Source organism: Hippocampus bargibanti, linkage group LG18 (assembly GCF_051943395.1).
Source record: "Hippocampus bargibanti isolate YZ-2025 linkage group LG18, ASM5194339v1, whole genome shotgun sequence".
In the NCBI taxonomy this organism is placed as follows: domain Eukaryota; kingdom Metazoa; phylum Chordata; class Actinopteri; order Syngnathiformes; family Syngnathidae; genus Hippocampus; species Hippocampus bargibanti.
The window spans coordinates 11714203-11731547 of NC_142751.1; the positions used below are offsets into that span (position 1 = coordinate 11714203).

General features: G+C 39.0%; 2 protein-coding genes across 2 annotated transcripts in view; one reads left to right on the forward strand and one right to left on the reverse strand.

Moving 5' to 3' along the window:
• Nucleotides 1-1223: 1223 nt before the first annotated feature.
• On the reverse strand, nt 1224-15541 carry gdnfa (glial cell derived neurotrophic factor a). Its single transcript, XM_089020939.1, has 3 exons — nt 15089-15541; nt 12646-12882; nt 1224-6812 (listed from the first exon to the last, which is right to left on the reverse strand). Exons 2-3 carry the CDS (start codon nt 12854-12856, stop codon nt 6247-6249), a joined length of 777 nt encoding a protein of 258 aa, XP_088877065.1. The 5' UTR covers nt 12857-12882; nt 15089-15541; the 3' UTR covers nt 1224-6246.
• The window catches only part of opn4xa (opsin 4xa), a 47448-nt gene continuing 31332 nt past the window's right edge, over nt 1230-17345 (forward strand). The window contains exon 1 of the mRNA XM_089020930.1: nt 1230-3555. Coding sequence (XP_088877056.1) covers nt 3463-3555 — 93 coding nt within the window. The 5' untranslated portion in view covers nt 1230-3462. The remainder of the gene's footprint in view (nt 3556-17345) is intronic.

Sequence of the window (17345 nt, forward strand, 5' to 3'; positions counted from 1 at the left end):
TAAAGTTGTTTTATTTACATTTGTGATGGTCGTTGATGTCGTTGCCTCTTGATGATATCCGAGTGAAGTTGCCGTGCTTTCTTGGCGATAATACCCTCACTCACACAGTCCTCTGCTAGCTGCTTTTCGTCAATCCAAATCAACAAGTTTTTCAACCTCTTTTATTACCTGAGACCATTGCTTAGACAACACAGAAACACTCTTAGCCACACGTAGCAATGGTCGACTTAGCATACTGGTACTGGGACGCTAAGTCACACAAACGCACACCTCGTTCGTGTTTTTCGATGCTCTTCGACTGCTCGACCGTAATTTTCTTTTGTGTCCGCTTCGGCTTAACACTAGCCTGTGGTGGGGTCTTTTTCGGTCCCATAATAGCAAAAGTACTCCACTCGATACCAAACCACAACTGCACTCCTCAAAGAAAGTGGGTGTGGAAAACTAGTCCGCCGGCCACCGTGGCGCTGTTCGACCGTGTGGTTTGGTGTTCATCCCCCGAAAACTAGTACGTATGCCAAGATTATATTCTCATGAATTTTATGTTCGTAAGGCGAAAAGTTTGTGAGCTAAACTGTTCGTAAGCCGAGGTATCACTGTATGTCACGTCATTCAAAGGAACTATGTAACTCATGTTATCAGAAAAAGATATTTTCAAATCAAAGTTCTTGTTTTTCATTCAGTTGCTTATTTTGTTCTTGACCTGTTAGCATAGCAGCTAACACACCTATCGTGTATTCTGAAGCAAAAAACTAATTTGTAACCCTGTCATTAAAAGTAGTGATACTGAAATGTAATTAGTCTTGAAATACTGTTAGACTTTTGTAAAAAAAAAATCCATTCAGATGTCAGCCAAATTGGAAATGCTTTGAAAGACGACCCACGCGCCGTGACGTCTATTTAAATCCATGATACTTTGAAGCTATACGTTACTTTGCCCTTTTAACTAAAGCTGCGCTATCTTCTCATCAGAATGTGCTGTACGGGATTGTTTTTACTCCATAGAAACAAGTCTTAAGCCCCCTGACTCACGTTTGTGTTTACTGTACGACCGTGGCGGGTGGGTGGGCTGCCGTTTAGGAATGCGGTGCAGGAAAGGAGGCGGGGGGTGGTCGGGGTGGAGACCTGTTCTATCGACTCCCATCCTCAATTTTACATTGAACTGCTATAAACACACAGTAAGGCAAATTAGCACCATGTGTCACGTACTAAAAGACGGACAAACACGCGTAGAAACTGATTTTTATTCTGTAAAAAGTCTTATAAAAACAAAAGTGTACAAAAATAAAGTTTGCAAGAGAGCTTTTGGTTCTCGAACACGAAACGACAGAAAGCAAAATCCTTAACACTGAGGACTCGTTCACATGTTTACATTCTCTTTGAAAACCTCTTTTTCTGCTGATTAGCTCTCCCTTTTGAACCCGATTCCCATTTTTTTTTGTTGCATCTCAGGGTTCTTCAAATACAGACAAAATGTATGATAGTTTGCCATCACGTGGAGAAAATACTGTACATCAATTATGACAAAAATGGCAATCAGAGCGTGACAGATGACTAATGAACAAAGAAAAAAGTGAATACAATTGAGTTTGTTTATAGCAGAGTTTCACAAAACCTTGGTGGGAGTGGGAGCGTTATGAGAGAATATTTGTCTTTTCCACAAGGGAAAGCATAAAACATGTTTTTTTAAAAATTCACTCATTAAATCAGATTTGCCTTCTCTGTTAAACTTTTACTTAAATACAGTAAAGTCTCGTTATATCGATATTCAAGGGAGTCCGAAAAAATATCGATATAACCGGGACTATCGATATATCCAACCCTGTTTGCATGTAATTTTCTCCGTGCGTACATAGAAATAGTATCGATATAACCGGGACTATCGATATATCCGATATCGATATAACGAGACTTTACTGTATTGTAATATTACAACTGCACCTTGGAGAACAAATAACATATAATTGTCATAAGATGACACAATTTATCCCGGCAAGATACAACTTTACTGTCATAGCTATCTATTAAATATCTTGCTAACTATCTATTACCTATCTAGCTAGCGTTCGATCTATTTGAGTTATTCCGGGTTGAGTGAATGCTGGTGCGTGTGGCTGCCGCTGCTCACCCACAGAAAAAAAAAAACTGACTGTAAAGTGACCTTGAGAGTTTTTAACGGCGCTTAGAAATCAAATGGATTATTATTTTATAACATTTGTCACTGGCGCCAATATTAACTCATTGTTTGTCATGACCACAAAAATATAATGTATTTGGTCATATTGTGTAATGTTTCTATGTGAATCTTCATATTTATTTTTTTCTTAAAATCCTCTCCAATACTTTATTTAGAATATTTTGTCATGATCACTTCTGCTTCTGTGTTATGTGTTTTAATGTTCGAGAGAAATCGCTAGAGAGAGACAGAACGAAAGATAATACGAGAGAAATCGCCAGAGAAAGTCTACGTCGTTAGTTTGTCTATTTTTTTCTCTTAAAGGACAACCGACACTTCCGGACAAGTTGCGTTCATAATTTGTAAAATCACTTGAAATGACTTCTACTGAGCGCATTTTACAAAGATTCCACGGCATATAGCTATATTTTACGTTTTAAGACTCGAGCTGAATATTCAGAAAGTCTTGTTTTCGAGTTGATGACGATGCCTGATGTTACATCATGTCAGGAACGCCCCTGACCGAGAAAGCGACACACAATGCATTTTGGGTACTTTGTTTGGTCTGAAAATATTGTGTTGATCCGTGTTGATGGCGAAATTAGAAGGAAAACACATATATAACGCGATGGTGAATCGTTGTGTGTGTTGCACCAAGACTACTATTTGATACTAGTTGACACAAATTCCCAGCAGACAAATCAGCCCATTTCCAACGGAGCTTGGGCGCCATCTTGTGCATTATCTGGGACGCTACATTGGAGTCCAGACGGCTCAAAATGAGACGGAAGGACTTCTTTAATCGATTGCAAACATTTATGCTTTCCTCTTCAGAACTATTTGAATCATATTCATAACTGGATGAGCAACAAGAAAGCATCTTTTCCGAATCTGAAGCCATTGTTTTGATTCTCGAGCAAGACAAGACGTCATGGTGTGACGTCACGTACAAGGGGGCGGGACTTTCTGAATATTCCCAGTTCCGAGCTCATTTTCTGGCAGTTTTAGGACACTTTAAATCATTTGCATTGTTTTTTTTTTGCATTTGACTAAAAATATCAGCCTGCGTGTTTTATTATTTATTATTGTATTTTAGATGCTATAAAACGTTTTTCTAATGTCAGTTAGGAAACAAAAAAAATGGTGTCGGTTGTCCTTTAAATGAATTAAAAATGCTTTTGACATGTATGGTATTTATGTGTTAGGATTCTAATTTATTTAGTCATGTTTTTTTCTTCTTCTTTGCACCTTAGATATTTGAGAACCCCTTTACACCAAACGAGATTCATATGAGGGGCTTCTGGGATATCTCCAAAGTTGTCATATGGAGGAAAAAACAAAAAACTCGTGGACCAAGCATGGACAATGATCCAATTGATGAGGTATGTTGCTATAAAAGCAAGATTTTTTTCCTTCTTCGTATTTGGCCTAAATTCATCTCTATATTGTGGATTTGTGTGTGTCGGATGGGGGATTATACATTGTAAAGCTGCCTCGCTTGTTGCCGGGTGGGCACAGATACCTTGGTCCCCTAATCTGTAGTAACGTCAAGACCCTCCCCGAGGAATCACTCTTCCACTCGAAATGCTCGCCTGTCCGCTCTGCTTTCATCCGGGATGTTGATATGCCCTCAATTGAACATGTAACTGCGCATCGAAAACACGCATCTTATTTAAAGATTTTGCTTTTGTTTGGAACGTCACTTTGACGCACGCCGACAGCGGTACAGTAGCGATCGTCTCCCTTAGCCGGCGGGGGATGTTTGCTTAAGACTCATGTTCAAGGGGGGGGATCACTTTCAAATCCTCTTTTCAGAGTTGGGGTGGGGGCTGTTCCACGCCTCCCCCTCAGGGATGAGAATAAGCGTTTAGGATTCAGATTGCTGATTGGCAGGCGGCTTCTTTGATTCCAAAGTCCTCAGAGATCATTGTTGCTATTTTTTTCTTTCACTTTTTTACCTGTAAATATGCAACCGGTGTACAGGACTATGATTCTCAGTCGGCCATGTGAAGGAAAAGAAATGAACCAGGCTTAAAAAATAAGAATAATAATGACAATTACGGTGATACCTTGGCTTACGAACTTAATTGGTTCCCAGACAGTGTGTAAGACGAAAAGTGTTTCCCAAAAAATAATTTCCCATAGGAAACCATTAAAATGAGAATAATCCGTTCCCATAAAACATAATTTTCTACTTTTTAATTTTACACGCCTTAAACGTACACACAATACAATATACCTTATTTTATGTATAATAAATGTGCTATAGTATCATAATTAAAGAAATAAACTGTACTGTATAATAAAGTCGTTTTATTTACCTTTGTGATGATCGTTGATGGCTTGATGGAATGGAGTGGCCGGTTTCATCAGCATTAAACACTTGATGAGCAACGTAACCTTCTTTCACCATCTTGAGGAATGATCCTTGTAGGTGCTTTCTCTGCGCTAATTTTACCTTTTTCCCCATCGATTGTCTACTGCTTAGCTGGGTTGATAGCTTTTTGCATCAAGTGTATAGATGGCTTGTGCGGGTTGTTTATGGAGCCTGATTGATGGGATATTTTCACCTTGCAGTCTACGCTCTGCCTTTGAACTATCAAAGTTGAAACTCTCTCACGGTCGTCTGCCTGTCTCTTTAATGTTTAAACCCCCCTCACTGCTGCGTTCTTGCCCAATCATGTAGCTTTAACTGAAGACTGGGGGCGGGGAATAGAGGACAAAAACAGTCGGCTGCCATTTTGTTATTAGAATAACTGGCTCGTTCGCGAACGACACATCACTCATTGAGGCAGCTCCATGTACGAAAAAAGTTTGTATGCCAAGGTAAAATTTTCCTAAATGTAAAGTTCGGAAACTGAAAGGTTTGTCAGTCAAGGGGTTCGTAAACCGAGGTATCACTGTAGTTTCTTTTGGTCCTGATTCTTTCATACATAAATGTCCGCAAAATTCGTACATCTGAGATGCAAAAGACGGTGGGACACCAGGGGGGAAAAATGCGTAAAAGGGATTTTTGACTACAAAGCTCCAGATGTTTCAATCTCATCACACACCAGACCATCAGGCTAACTTCCAAAGTAACGACAAACAAAAAGCCTCAAAAGTGAAGGGGGAATCAAAAAACAACAACAAAAATTTGCTTCTTTTGGTCCTAGTCCCGATACACTTTGCGTAAAAATTGCCAAATCAGAGATGTAATAGCAGATGGAACAATGCCCAGATAAGCCGGTAAATATCTGTTCAACGTTGACCCTCTAACCTTTCAGATGGAACAAAAAATACCCTTGCAAATTGTTTGAAAAATGTGCATATGTGCGGGTGTATTTTGATGAAACACGCTGACGGGGACAACGAAATGTACCTTGTTTGACTAGACGAAGCTTCCTAATGGACGTATCCATGGCGACAGCGTCCCCGGACAAAGCAAGCAATTTAATAAATAAAGACGACAACTTGTCGTAAGCCAAATAAATAACAATAAGTTAATTTCATCTTAATAAATATACCTTTTCCACACAAGCGTATTCATACATATATACCGTGTGTCTATATATATACCTATATATATATATATATATATATATATATAAAGATAGATATTTATATATAGTATGTCAATATACTGGTAACATCCGACTTACGACCAGCTCAACTTACGACCACCCGTATTTACGACCAGCAATCGACCGTGTGATGGCGCCGGGCGGGGGAGGTTTGCGAGTCATTTAGCCTCTGAGTCTCTATTCAACATTTTGAATGGATTTCGACTTACGACCACTTTGACTTGCGACCGTTTGGTCGGAACGGAACTCGGTTGTAAGTTAGATGTTACCTGTATTTGTATGATGAGCGTGTATGGGGGGCCGGATTGCGCTGAATCCTGTTGTGTCCGAAAGAGTCCTCACCAAAGAAAGAAAGAAAATGATATTCCTGTGAGGCTTTCCAGAAAAAAAAGTTTTTTTTTGTTGTTTGTTTGTTTTTTAGAAAACACAGTTAGAAAAACAGGGAAATGTAACAGTATATTCTTTATAAGTTCCATTGATTCTATGTTTTTTGTTGTTTTTGAGTCTGTCTCATACGCAAGCGCACCTCTTAGCCGAGTGTTTCTTAAGCGTGTGGTAGACCACGTTATCATCCAAAAATGATAGGTCATCGTCAAAGGCGACCGGTCGGCAACAGGTGCGAGAGGGTGCGTCCCTGTCCAGTTTATTGCCGTGGCTGAGGTTTCTGAGGATCTTGTCGTAGTTGGTCTCGGCCTCTGCGCAAGGGCCGCTACAGTAACGGAAGATCAGCTCCTCTTTAGTCTGGTAGCCCAGACCCAAGTCTGTCACGTTGAGGTGGACCTCCTTGAGGAGGCATCCTCGACTGCCACGAGCTGGCGATCTCCCTCGACCCCGTTGGCCTCGTCCCGCTTTGCCTCCATTAGCCCCTCGGGTCCCGCCTCCTCTGCTCCGGTTTCGCTTCCTGTCGCCTCCGCGGGCCTTCCCGCCCCCTTGCGTGTTGTTTGCCGCCCCCCTTTGCTTTCGCTCCCGCTCCTTTGGGCCTCGGGAGTCAGAGGATCGTCGCAATCTGCTGATTGTCTCCTCGATGAAGTCCATGACATCATCAAACTGCTCCGAATAAGGACTCGTCACGTCATCTGCAATGCACGCAAAAAAATGGAAATTGAAGTTGAAAAGTGTGATGTGGAGCACCATTCCCGAATTTGTTCGAGTTTTTCCTTGCGGGCTGTGCCGATAAAGCGCTGGTCAGACCTCTGGCAATGTTTTTCCCTTCCACGAGGAGGTAGCATTTGTCTTTTGGCCATGTTGACACTTTGTCACAGCTTCAGCTGTTGTTGAAGCGCTATATAAATCAATATGAATGTTTTGTATTTTGTACAGCTGCCCCCATTTCCAGCTCAAATAACTCCAGACACATATAACTTATGAATTAACTCTTTTTTGTGTGATTAAAGAAGAGAGTCTAAGGTTTCTAACGCTGAATTGAATGTTTATCTCGTCCTAAAACTCAATATGCTTTGCTTTGTTACAACTTCAGCTGTTGTTAAAGCGCTATATAAATCAATATGTATGCATTATATTGTATTTTTTACAACCACCCCCATTTCAAGCTCAGATAACTCAAGATCCATATAACCTATTAATTCACTCATTTTTTCTGATAACAGAAGAGATTCTAAGTTTTGAATGTTTAAGTAGTCCTAAAACTAAATATTCTGTGGGTCCTGCAATTTGAGTGAAAATGACAAAAACCCTGGCACTGGAGTGCACACATTTTTGCACATCGTCTGGCAGTGAATGAGTTAAGTACCACCGAAGAATATATAAATTGAATCCTAATATATTAACATTAAAAGTTAAATTCAACCATAAAACCGGCATTTGTAAAACGAACTGTGACACATTTTAATGATGTCTCAATGGTTTTCCAACTGTTGTGTTAGAACCAATGGATGAATGTTCAATTTTGTATAAACAGTTCTAGTCCCTGAACCCAAAATGTTTCATAACATCTGTTCTAAAGCATGTTTGTGAAAGAAGTAAATCTTCACCTGTACTCCAGCTGCTTCATATCCCATAACACAACACGTGAAATCGAGCTAGCATATTAGCTTGCGCTGTAACGCCACTGAAGAACAGCTGCCGCCATTTTGTTTACTGTTCAAATATCCCAACATCAGGAACTGGTGTTTTTTTTTCAATGTCAACTATTCAGTGTGAAGAATACTATCGTGCAGCGCAAACATCTGCTGACAAGGAACAGGTCCAAAACACTTTTTCGCTTTTTCGCGCCACACGTTTCTTCAATTACACACCAATAACACTCGCATCTGTACCTTCTGCTCAATCATCTATGGAGACATTGTTGTTCTGTCAAGGCAAATCGGTTTTATTTAGATGGCACCGATTACCTACAGATAGCACTTTTACACATTGAGCAGGTCAAGAAGCAACATCCTAATGCATTACTGAAAAGCAGTCGAGGGACAGACACAATGTCAGAGCGATCGGGGATTGACGAGAGAACAATGGGGACAACAGCAAGAACAGTTAATTCCATGATGGCAGGTGTCTGTGTCCGGCTGGGATGTCAGAATCAGAATCAGAATCATCTTTATTGCCAAGTACAGTAAAGTCTCGTTATATCGATATTCAAGGGAGCCCGAAAAAATATCGATATAACCGGGACTATCGATATATCCGACCCTGTTTGCATGTAATTTTCTCCGTGCGTGCATAGAAATAGTATCGATATAACCGGGACTATCGATATATCCGATATCGATATAACGAGACTTTACTGTATGTAGAACACACAAGGAATTTGTTTCCGGTAGAACACGCTGCACTAGTATCGTCGTAAAAAAAAACTGCAAAAAATGTCTGGCGTTGTCGCCAGACTTTCCTTACACAGCACCTGATTTCCTTGTACGCTCGTTCTGATTGGATCTAAGCGGAGAGGAGGCGGAGTCTAGCTCTTTCTTGACCTCTGTTATATTAGGATCTTTGGCTTGTCCCAAAATACACTAACTACCGTATTTTCCGGTGTATAAGGCGCACCGGTGTATAAGGCCTACCCACAATGAATGGCATATTTTTAATTTTTCCCATATATAGGTAACATCCGACTTACGACCGGGTTCCATTCCGACCAAATGGTCATAAGTCAAAATGGTCGTGATTCAAAATTAATTAAAAATGTTGAATAATAATAATAATAATAATAATAATAATAATAATAATACAATTCATTTATAAGCACCTTTCAAAACTCTCGAGGTCGCTTTACAGTCACAAGATAAGTTTTGCATTAGGTGAGCAGCGGCAACAAGCGTTCGTTCACTCAACCCGGAATAACTCAGATAGAAAGTTAGCCAGCTAGCTAATAGATAACTAATGGATAGCTAGCTAGATAGCTGGATAACTCAAACAGATAAAAGGTCAGATATCTAGCTAATAGATCAGTAATTGATAGTGAGTTAGATAGCTAGCTAGCCAGATTGCAAATAGATAGCTAATTCTGCTGTTTACCACTAGATGGCAGCATATTAGCATGTGTGCCATCTTTTTTGGGAAGAAGAGTGAAAACAGGAAGTATTGAATGTGAGATTGTTTCTAAGCCTACTTTTTATGGCTATGGGTTGATTTTATAGTCAATCTCTGGGAGTGATTATCAGTGTTTATTGCAAGAGGAGTTTGTTTATCTGGAAATGGGATTTGATAATTGTAAACAGAGTGCTCGGTGTGTTGCACTGCTGTTTTTGCCTTAAATGATGCTGCTAATTCTGTCAATGTATCATTTTAAATCTTTGGGTTTTTTTTGTTTTTGAAGACCTCGAAAATAATGACGTTACCGTAAAAAAAACGCATGTTTCAAGAGAGTATTTAGATGATTGCGGATTTCACTGCACTTCACAACCGTATATTCCAGTATTCATCCACACATTTTGGACATTTACATAGCTGAAATTGGCCCCCGTGGGATTGAAAACTGAAGTGGGTCACTTGAGTGGTGTAAATGCAGCCTTCAGACTGACAGGCAGCGTGCACCTGCTGCCAGCTAGCACACTGCAACTGGTTACGCAAGTTGTGTTGCAACTTATCAGCAGCACACAAATGCTATCAGAGCCACAATGCTTCAATTTCGACACTTTTTTTCTTTTCCCCCTGACAACAATGCTTCCCTCCGATGTAGATTTCACACAGATTCCCAATTTCACTGCGGTTGTCTAAAATGGTTTTATTTGTACCGAATAATGTAGCTTTATTTCACTATTTATTCTAACGGCATCTAGTGACTGGCTGAACAATTAATTTACTCACTGCCAGACGTGCAAAAATGTGTCAAACTCCAGTGTCATTGTCACTTAAATTCCAAGACCCACAAAATATTGAGTTTTCGAACCATATAAACATTCAATACAGCGTTAGACACCTGTGACTAAATTCCTAAATTTTATGGATCTGGAGTTATGTGAGCTTGAAATGAGGGTGGCTGTCCAAAATACAATGCAATACATACATATTGGTCTAATAATAATAATAATAATAATAATAATAGTAATAATAATAGTAATAATACATGTAATTTCTAAGCGCATTTCAAAACTCTCAAGGACAAGGACTCAAGTTTTTCTGTGGGCGAGCAGCGGCAGCCACACGTGCCAGCGTTCACTCAACCAGGAATAACTCAAAAAGATACAAAGCTAGCTAGCTAGCTAATAGATAGCAAGACAGCTAATAGATAGCTATCTAGCTAGAAAGCTAATATTTTTCCTGGCTGAAATTGCTAGGTAGCTAGCTATATAGCGAATAGATAGCTAATATTTTTTTTTTTTGCGCGGGTGAGCAGCGGCAGCCATTCGCGCCAGCGTTCACTCTCCTTGGAAGTAACACAGCAGCAAAGTTATGAAAGGAAGAGGAAAGGAAAGAAAGAAGTAGAAAAACAAAATACAGGAGCTGCTGGAAAGGATATAGCGCTTTAACAACAGCTGAACTGGAACAAAGCGCTAACATGGAAACAAGGGAAATGCAGCCCCCTTGTGGAAGGGAAAAAAACATAGCCAGAGGCCATGGCCAGCGCTTTATCGCACCCAAGCATGAAAAAATAAAACCCGAACAAATTCCGGGAATGGCGCTCTATGTCATATTTTAAATTCCAGAATGAATTTATGAATGGCAGTGAATAAGTTAAATGAAATTAAAACTAATAATAATTATTATTAATGTACTTTTATTATATTATCAATGACCTAATTTTGTCTGGCAAAATTAAATTAAACAGAATAGTGTGGGAATCACTGATTTACACTTTAAAATCTTTGGCTTCTACGGGAGCACCCGTGATGTCAACGCGATGCAAACACAAGATATGGCAGTTTAAAGACTGGCTCCACATGTTCCATTTCCTATCCACTTCACCTCACCCCCCCCTCCAAATTCTGCCTCCTAGGTGAAGATGATCCAGTGTCACACAAATCCAAACAATCTAAAATTCCTGCCCAGCGTTGCTGTTAAAACGCACACATAAACAAAACGCTTCAAACTTTCCACTCCTGGCCGACGAGCGTTTTGAGCGACGAAAAACGCGCCGTTGATTTCTGACTTGAGGTCGCGTAGGCAGTGGTGAATGTAAACAGCGGAAGAGAGGCCAAGTGTTTGGCAAGCGTCTTCCACGCTCATGGTTTGGTTCATGAGACGCGTCTGTTTTGACACTAGGGTGATGTAACGTGGAATAAAACACAAATGACATATCTGCTGCCTGATAAATTGTCGTCTGATGTCCTTATCTGTTGGCCACACTCCACCGGACTGATAATGGTGGGAAATCCGAAACTCTCCGGGAAACTTTTATCTTTTAACAGCACAGACAGACACTCAATCCCTGGTACAAAAATATCATAGTTTAAAACATTTTTACGTCGTACATGAACTCATTCACTGCCATTCATGAATTTATTCGGGAATTGAAAATGTGACGTAGAGTGCCATTTCAGAATTTGTTCGGGTTTTGTTTTTGCATGCTTGGGTGCTGATAAGGCGCTGGCCAGAACTCTGGCAATGTTTTTTTTTTTCACTTACACAAGGGGGCAGCATTTACCTTTTTTTCCATGTTAGCGCTTTGTTCCAGCTTTATCTGTTGTTAAAACACTATATAAACCAGTATGTACTATGTATTACATTGTATTCTGGACAGCCACCCTCATTTCAATCTCATCTAACTCCAGACCCATTTAATTTAGGAATTAACTATTTTTTTTTTCGGTTAAAAGAAGACACACTAAAGTTTCTAAGACTCTATTGGAATGTTTATGTAGTCCTAAAACGAAATATTCTGTGGGTCCTGGAATTTGAGTGACAATGACAAAAACCCTGGCACTGGAGTGGATGCATTTTTGCACATTGTCTGTCAGTGAATGAGTTAAGGATGAAGGATGAGGTTCAGAGCTAAAAGTCGATCATTTATACACAATATGGAAAGTTCAGCATAATAATCCTTGATGAGAAATACCAACGAAAGAAAATTAGCATGGTGCTAACTTTTCCAGGCTAGGGAACCACATTCAGATAGCTTGAATCGGGTTTGCACTCAAGAGCAAGAAAGTGGCAAATAAGGTCCCTTAAAAGTTGTTGGCTAATATTCGGCGTGATCACAAAGCAGAAATAATCTATGCTAGTGATGATATTTGCAAGCTCTTAGTTTTTTTCAAAAGGGAGGAGTTAAGAGAGTTATGACTACAACACCTATCCAGATTTCCCTAAGCCAACCTATCGCCTTGTTAGCATTACGCTAGTTGATGTTTGTTCGCTAAAAACTAAAATAGTGACTCAATTTTCATTGTGATCTTGCATTTAGCTGCCGCTCATAACTGACCCTGATGAAATGACGATTGTTAGCCAGTAAGCTACTTTGTGGTTGACGGAGAATGACTCCATCAAGGTGGCGCAGACGTTTAGCGAAAAGCTTACATTGATCCTCCATGGATATCTCCTGTAGGTTGCCCTTGGTACTGCGCATCGATAAACTGGTCTCCCGGTCCTCCGCGGACGGGTGTGCAGAATCAGAGTAGCTGGCAGGGAACAAAGTCCTCTTGGGTGGATGGATGCTTTGGTAGAGAGGCCTGGTAGCGACAGAGCTCAGGAGCAACAAACACATGGCCGCCACATCCCATAAATTCATTTTAGACTCAGTTCCTATAAGGAGAGCTGGAAAAGAGGAGAAATATCAAATCTGATATCCTGTCAAGAAAGAGTTGACAATTCACCAAGTACCAGACGTAACGTCGGACCAAATTACTCTCTTGTGGCTATGAAATTGTATAACTTGCTAACAAAGTACAGTAAAGTCTCGTTATATCGATATCGGATATATCGATAGTCCCGGTTATATCGATACTATTTCTATGCACGCACGGAGAAAATTACATGCAAACAGGGTCGGATATATCGATAGTCCCGGTTATATCGATATTTTTTCGGACTCCCTTGAATATCGATATAACGAGACTTTACTGTATTTTAAAAAAACATGCCAATAAAACACACATTCTGGGCCAGCAAAAAGATAGAAACTATGCAAAAAAATAATAATCAATCGCTATGAAATGTGTTAGAAAGAATGTAGAAACGGAATTTGAACCTGTGCCTACAATAAAAATAAATAAATAAATAAACAAAAAAGACGAATAAAAAGACATAAATAAAAAAAAGGCGAATAAATAAATGAATAAATAAATAAAAAGATGAATAAATAAATATATATACAGATGAATAAATAAACAAAAAAGACAAATAAATAAATAAAAAGACGAATAAATAAATACATAAAAAGATGAATAAATAAATGAAATGACGAATAAATAAATGGAAAGATGAATAAGTAAATAAATGCATGAATAAAAATACATACATACATACATACATACATACATACATACATACATACATACATACATATACACAAGACGAATAAATGAATAGATAAACAAAAAGATGAATAAATAAATAAAAAGACTAATAAATAAATAAAAAGACGAATAAATAAAATGACATATAAATATTACATAAATAAACACATAAATGAATAAACACATAAATAAATAACACATAAATACATCTATGACTAAATAAATACACAAATAAATATACCCATACATAAGAATAAAAACATAAACACACAAATAAATAAATAAATACATAAATAAAAAATAAAGAAATTGTCACTTCAATATAAAATCATGATTAATGCCCATGAAAAGCGATAATATAGGCATAAAATATATGCACTCAACTAATTTTTCGCCACAAAATTCCATTGGTATAACGTACAACAGCCAAATTCTGTCCGTATTATGTGGCCATAAATAACACATTTGTGGGTTTAAGATTATTCCTGTGCAAAATCAAATCATCCAGGTGAGCAAACCCAAATATCCTGGTACATTATTCTTTTGTATTTTATGTACACATTATCCATATATCATGGCCATTTTTTTTTTGGTGTGTTTGCATGCTATCCCGAAAAACATGGCCACAAACGAGTCTACGCTTAGTATTTCATATACATGTTATGTCATCGTTATCGTCGCCACAGTGTAACTCCCCGCCCTGACCAACCTCTCCCGCTTATGTCATGATGGAGTACCCCAACACCCCCTTAAAATCATTTAAAAATCGACAAACATAGGATTACTGTATTTTCTGCGCTATAAGGTGCACCTAAAAGAAAACTTTTTTTCAAAAACTGACCATGCGCCTTATAATGCGGTGCGCCTTATATATGGAAAACCTCTTAAAATCTGTCATTCATTGAAGGTGCCTCTTATAATGCGGTGCACCTTATGTATGGAAAATGTTTTTAAAATGTCATTCATTGAAGGTGCGCCTTATATTCCAGAAAATATGGTAAATTAAAGTTTTTTGGTAGTTTTTCAACATGTCTCTGCCATCGAGTGACCCATAGTGACATTCACGACACAATACAAGAATCCCGTGTCCACCTGTTGCCATTCATGCAACCGTCCCACAGTTCAAACCGAGGCAGGGGCGACCATATCATTATTTTACTGTTCATGCATTTTAGTTTGTTGCTGTGAACTGTATTCCTGCTACGGGATGAATTTTAAAGTGGGACAAAATGCACAAGATGGAATTTAAGGGAGGAGGGTTAGATCATCTTCATATGGAAAATGAAGTAAAAGTAATTCCAAGAGCTTTCAAAGTAAATTTAATTTGAGTGCAGTTTAAAAAAAATGAAAGACGTGCAATTCTTTACAATCGCCGTGCTTGGTTTGAAAATGGACATGCCCAAGATTAATTTCACAATAAAACAAAAGGGAAAACATTGATTTATTGATGTGTTACGTTCCAACTCCACTGCCTCTCCCATAACAACAAATTATAACCCTCTCACCTTAAAGACGGCCCATGCAGACCTGCACCGAATTGCGATTAAAATCCAAACGTCATATATTATCCTCCAGTGCATCCCAAAAATAAGATGGAGGAAAAAAAAAATCCCTACTTGACAGTTTATGTCCACCGGTAAGGAAACAGCTGAAATGCCACCCAGATCCAGAACATGTACGCACTTTGGACCTTGAGGATCAATGAAACACAAGCTGCTCCACACTAGGAATCCCAAAAAGGCAAATCTCCCACTCCACGGGTGGCAAAGAAGCACAAATAGTTAGTTTCTCCCCCATTGTCGCGTCCTTCCTCGGCGCGCCGTCACATCCCGCGTACGGAGAAGAGCGTGGAGGGTCGCGCGTGGCTTTCTAGTCCTCATCGCGCAGTCGAGCAGCGCCGAGCCGCGCTCCGCGGGTACTCCGGAGGGATTTATAGTCCGTCGCGCGCTCGCTTAGTGTCCGCCCCTCTGGGAGAACAAACGCAGAGTAAGAGTGCGCGGACATGCGTGGAAGTCACACGCGCTACGTAGCCACTCTGGACGTAGTTAAGGCAGATTGACTTTATTCGTTGTTATGATCGAGGAATGCTTTTATTTTGTTACAAACAAACCACACTTTTTCCCAAAGTGTTTTAATAAGACTGTTTGTCGCTGCACATATGAAAGCCGACATTAAAAATTCTAGGTAGCCAGCAGTTCTCGTGGCTTTATTACTGTGATGGCTCGATATGAATAAAGCTGTATTGTATTGTATGTATTGTATTGTATTGTATTCCCTGTAGCATCGGTTGTAGTGTAAATGAAAATGAAAAAAGTTGTTTAGCTGCGAGCTGTTTTTTTCCACTTCCACTGTTTTTTTATTAATATCTGTTGGCTAACGTTTGGCTAGCTAGCTAACGTTCTATCTATTTGAGTTACTTCCTGGTTGAGTGAACGCTGGCGCGTGTGGCTGCCACTGCTCACCCACAGAAAAAAAATATCCTGTGACTGGAGAGTGACCTTGAGAGTTTTGAAAGACGCTTAGAAATGAAATTTATTATTACAGTAAAGTCTCGTGATATCGATATTCTCGGGAGTCGGAAAAAATATCGATATAACCGGACTATCGATATATCAGATCCTGCGGCATGTGAATTTTCTCCTTGCGTTCATAGAAATAGTATCGTAATAAGCAGTACTATCGATATAACGAGACTTTACTGTATTATTATTATTATTATTATTATTAAGTTTTAGGACTGCATAAACATTCAATGCAGCTAAAGAAACCGTAAACTCTCTTCTTTCATCAGAAAAAAAACTTAATTTCTACGTTATATGGGTCTGGAGTTATATGAGCTTGAAATGAAGGTGGCCTGCAATTTCAGTGAAAATGACAGAAACCCTGGCACTGGAGTGGACACATTTTTTTCACATCTGGCAGCGAATGAGTTAACTTTTTAAAATACTTATGTACATTGTTAGCATTTTCACTTCCTTTTCCAAAACGAGACAGCAAAAAAAGTTTTTTTGATTATATTATTTATGTTTGTTTTTTGCTAAATTTTAAATTCCATTGAGCATTTCATTACAGTGAGACCTCAACTTACAAACTTAATTGGTTCCCAGACAGAGTGTGTAAGGCGAAAAGTGTGTATCTCAAAAAACAAATTCCCATAGGAAACCATTAAAATGGGAATAATACGTTCCCGGGTTTCCATAAAATTTACTTTTCAACTAAATAAGCCTTAAAACTACACACAACATACCTTATTCTATGTATAATAAATGTGCTATCGTATTGTAATGAAAGAACTACACTGCATTGTATCATAAAGTCACTTTATTTACATCATTTATAGCTTGATGGAATGGCGTTGGAGGTCAAAGGGAATTGCTGTTTGGAAGGAGAGGCGCATTACATGAGGACTGTAATTAAAGAAATAAACTGTGCTGTAAAATAAAGTTTTATTTACCTTTTTGATGGTCGTTGATGGCTTATGGAAGGAGAGTCACCTTCCATAAGGACTCTTGGTAACTTAACCTCTGGTGCTGTTCGGTCGTGTGCTTCCGCCGAAGATCACTCCGCCAGCCGTGGTGGGTGTGTATTATGAAAATAGTGCTTATTATAAGGTTTCATTTTCATAAATTTGACGTTTGTAAGACGAAAAGTTTGTAAGATAAGGTGTTTGTAAGTTGAGGTCTCACCGTAATTGAAAATTCAACTCAATGGATTTGGTGATTTCATGAAGTTCTTTGACTAAGAGTCACACTTGAATGTGTG

Bases quoted from the DNA above. Each gene is read 5' to 3' on its own strand.
- gdnfa (XM_089020939.1), bottom strand. From the start codon at position 12,856: ATGAATTTATGGGATGTGGCGGCCATGTGTTTGTTGCTCCTGAGCTCT. The intron at 6,813-12,645 runs GTAAGCTTTTCG...CGTGCATTGCAG, and splicing joins GATATCCATGGAGGATCAAT to ATGACGTGACGAGTCCTTAT.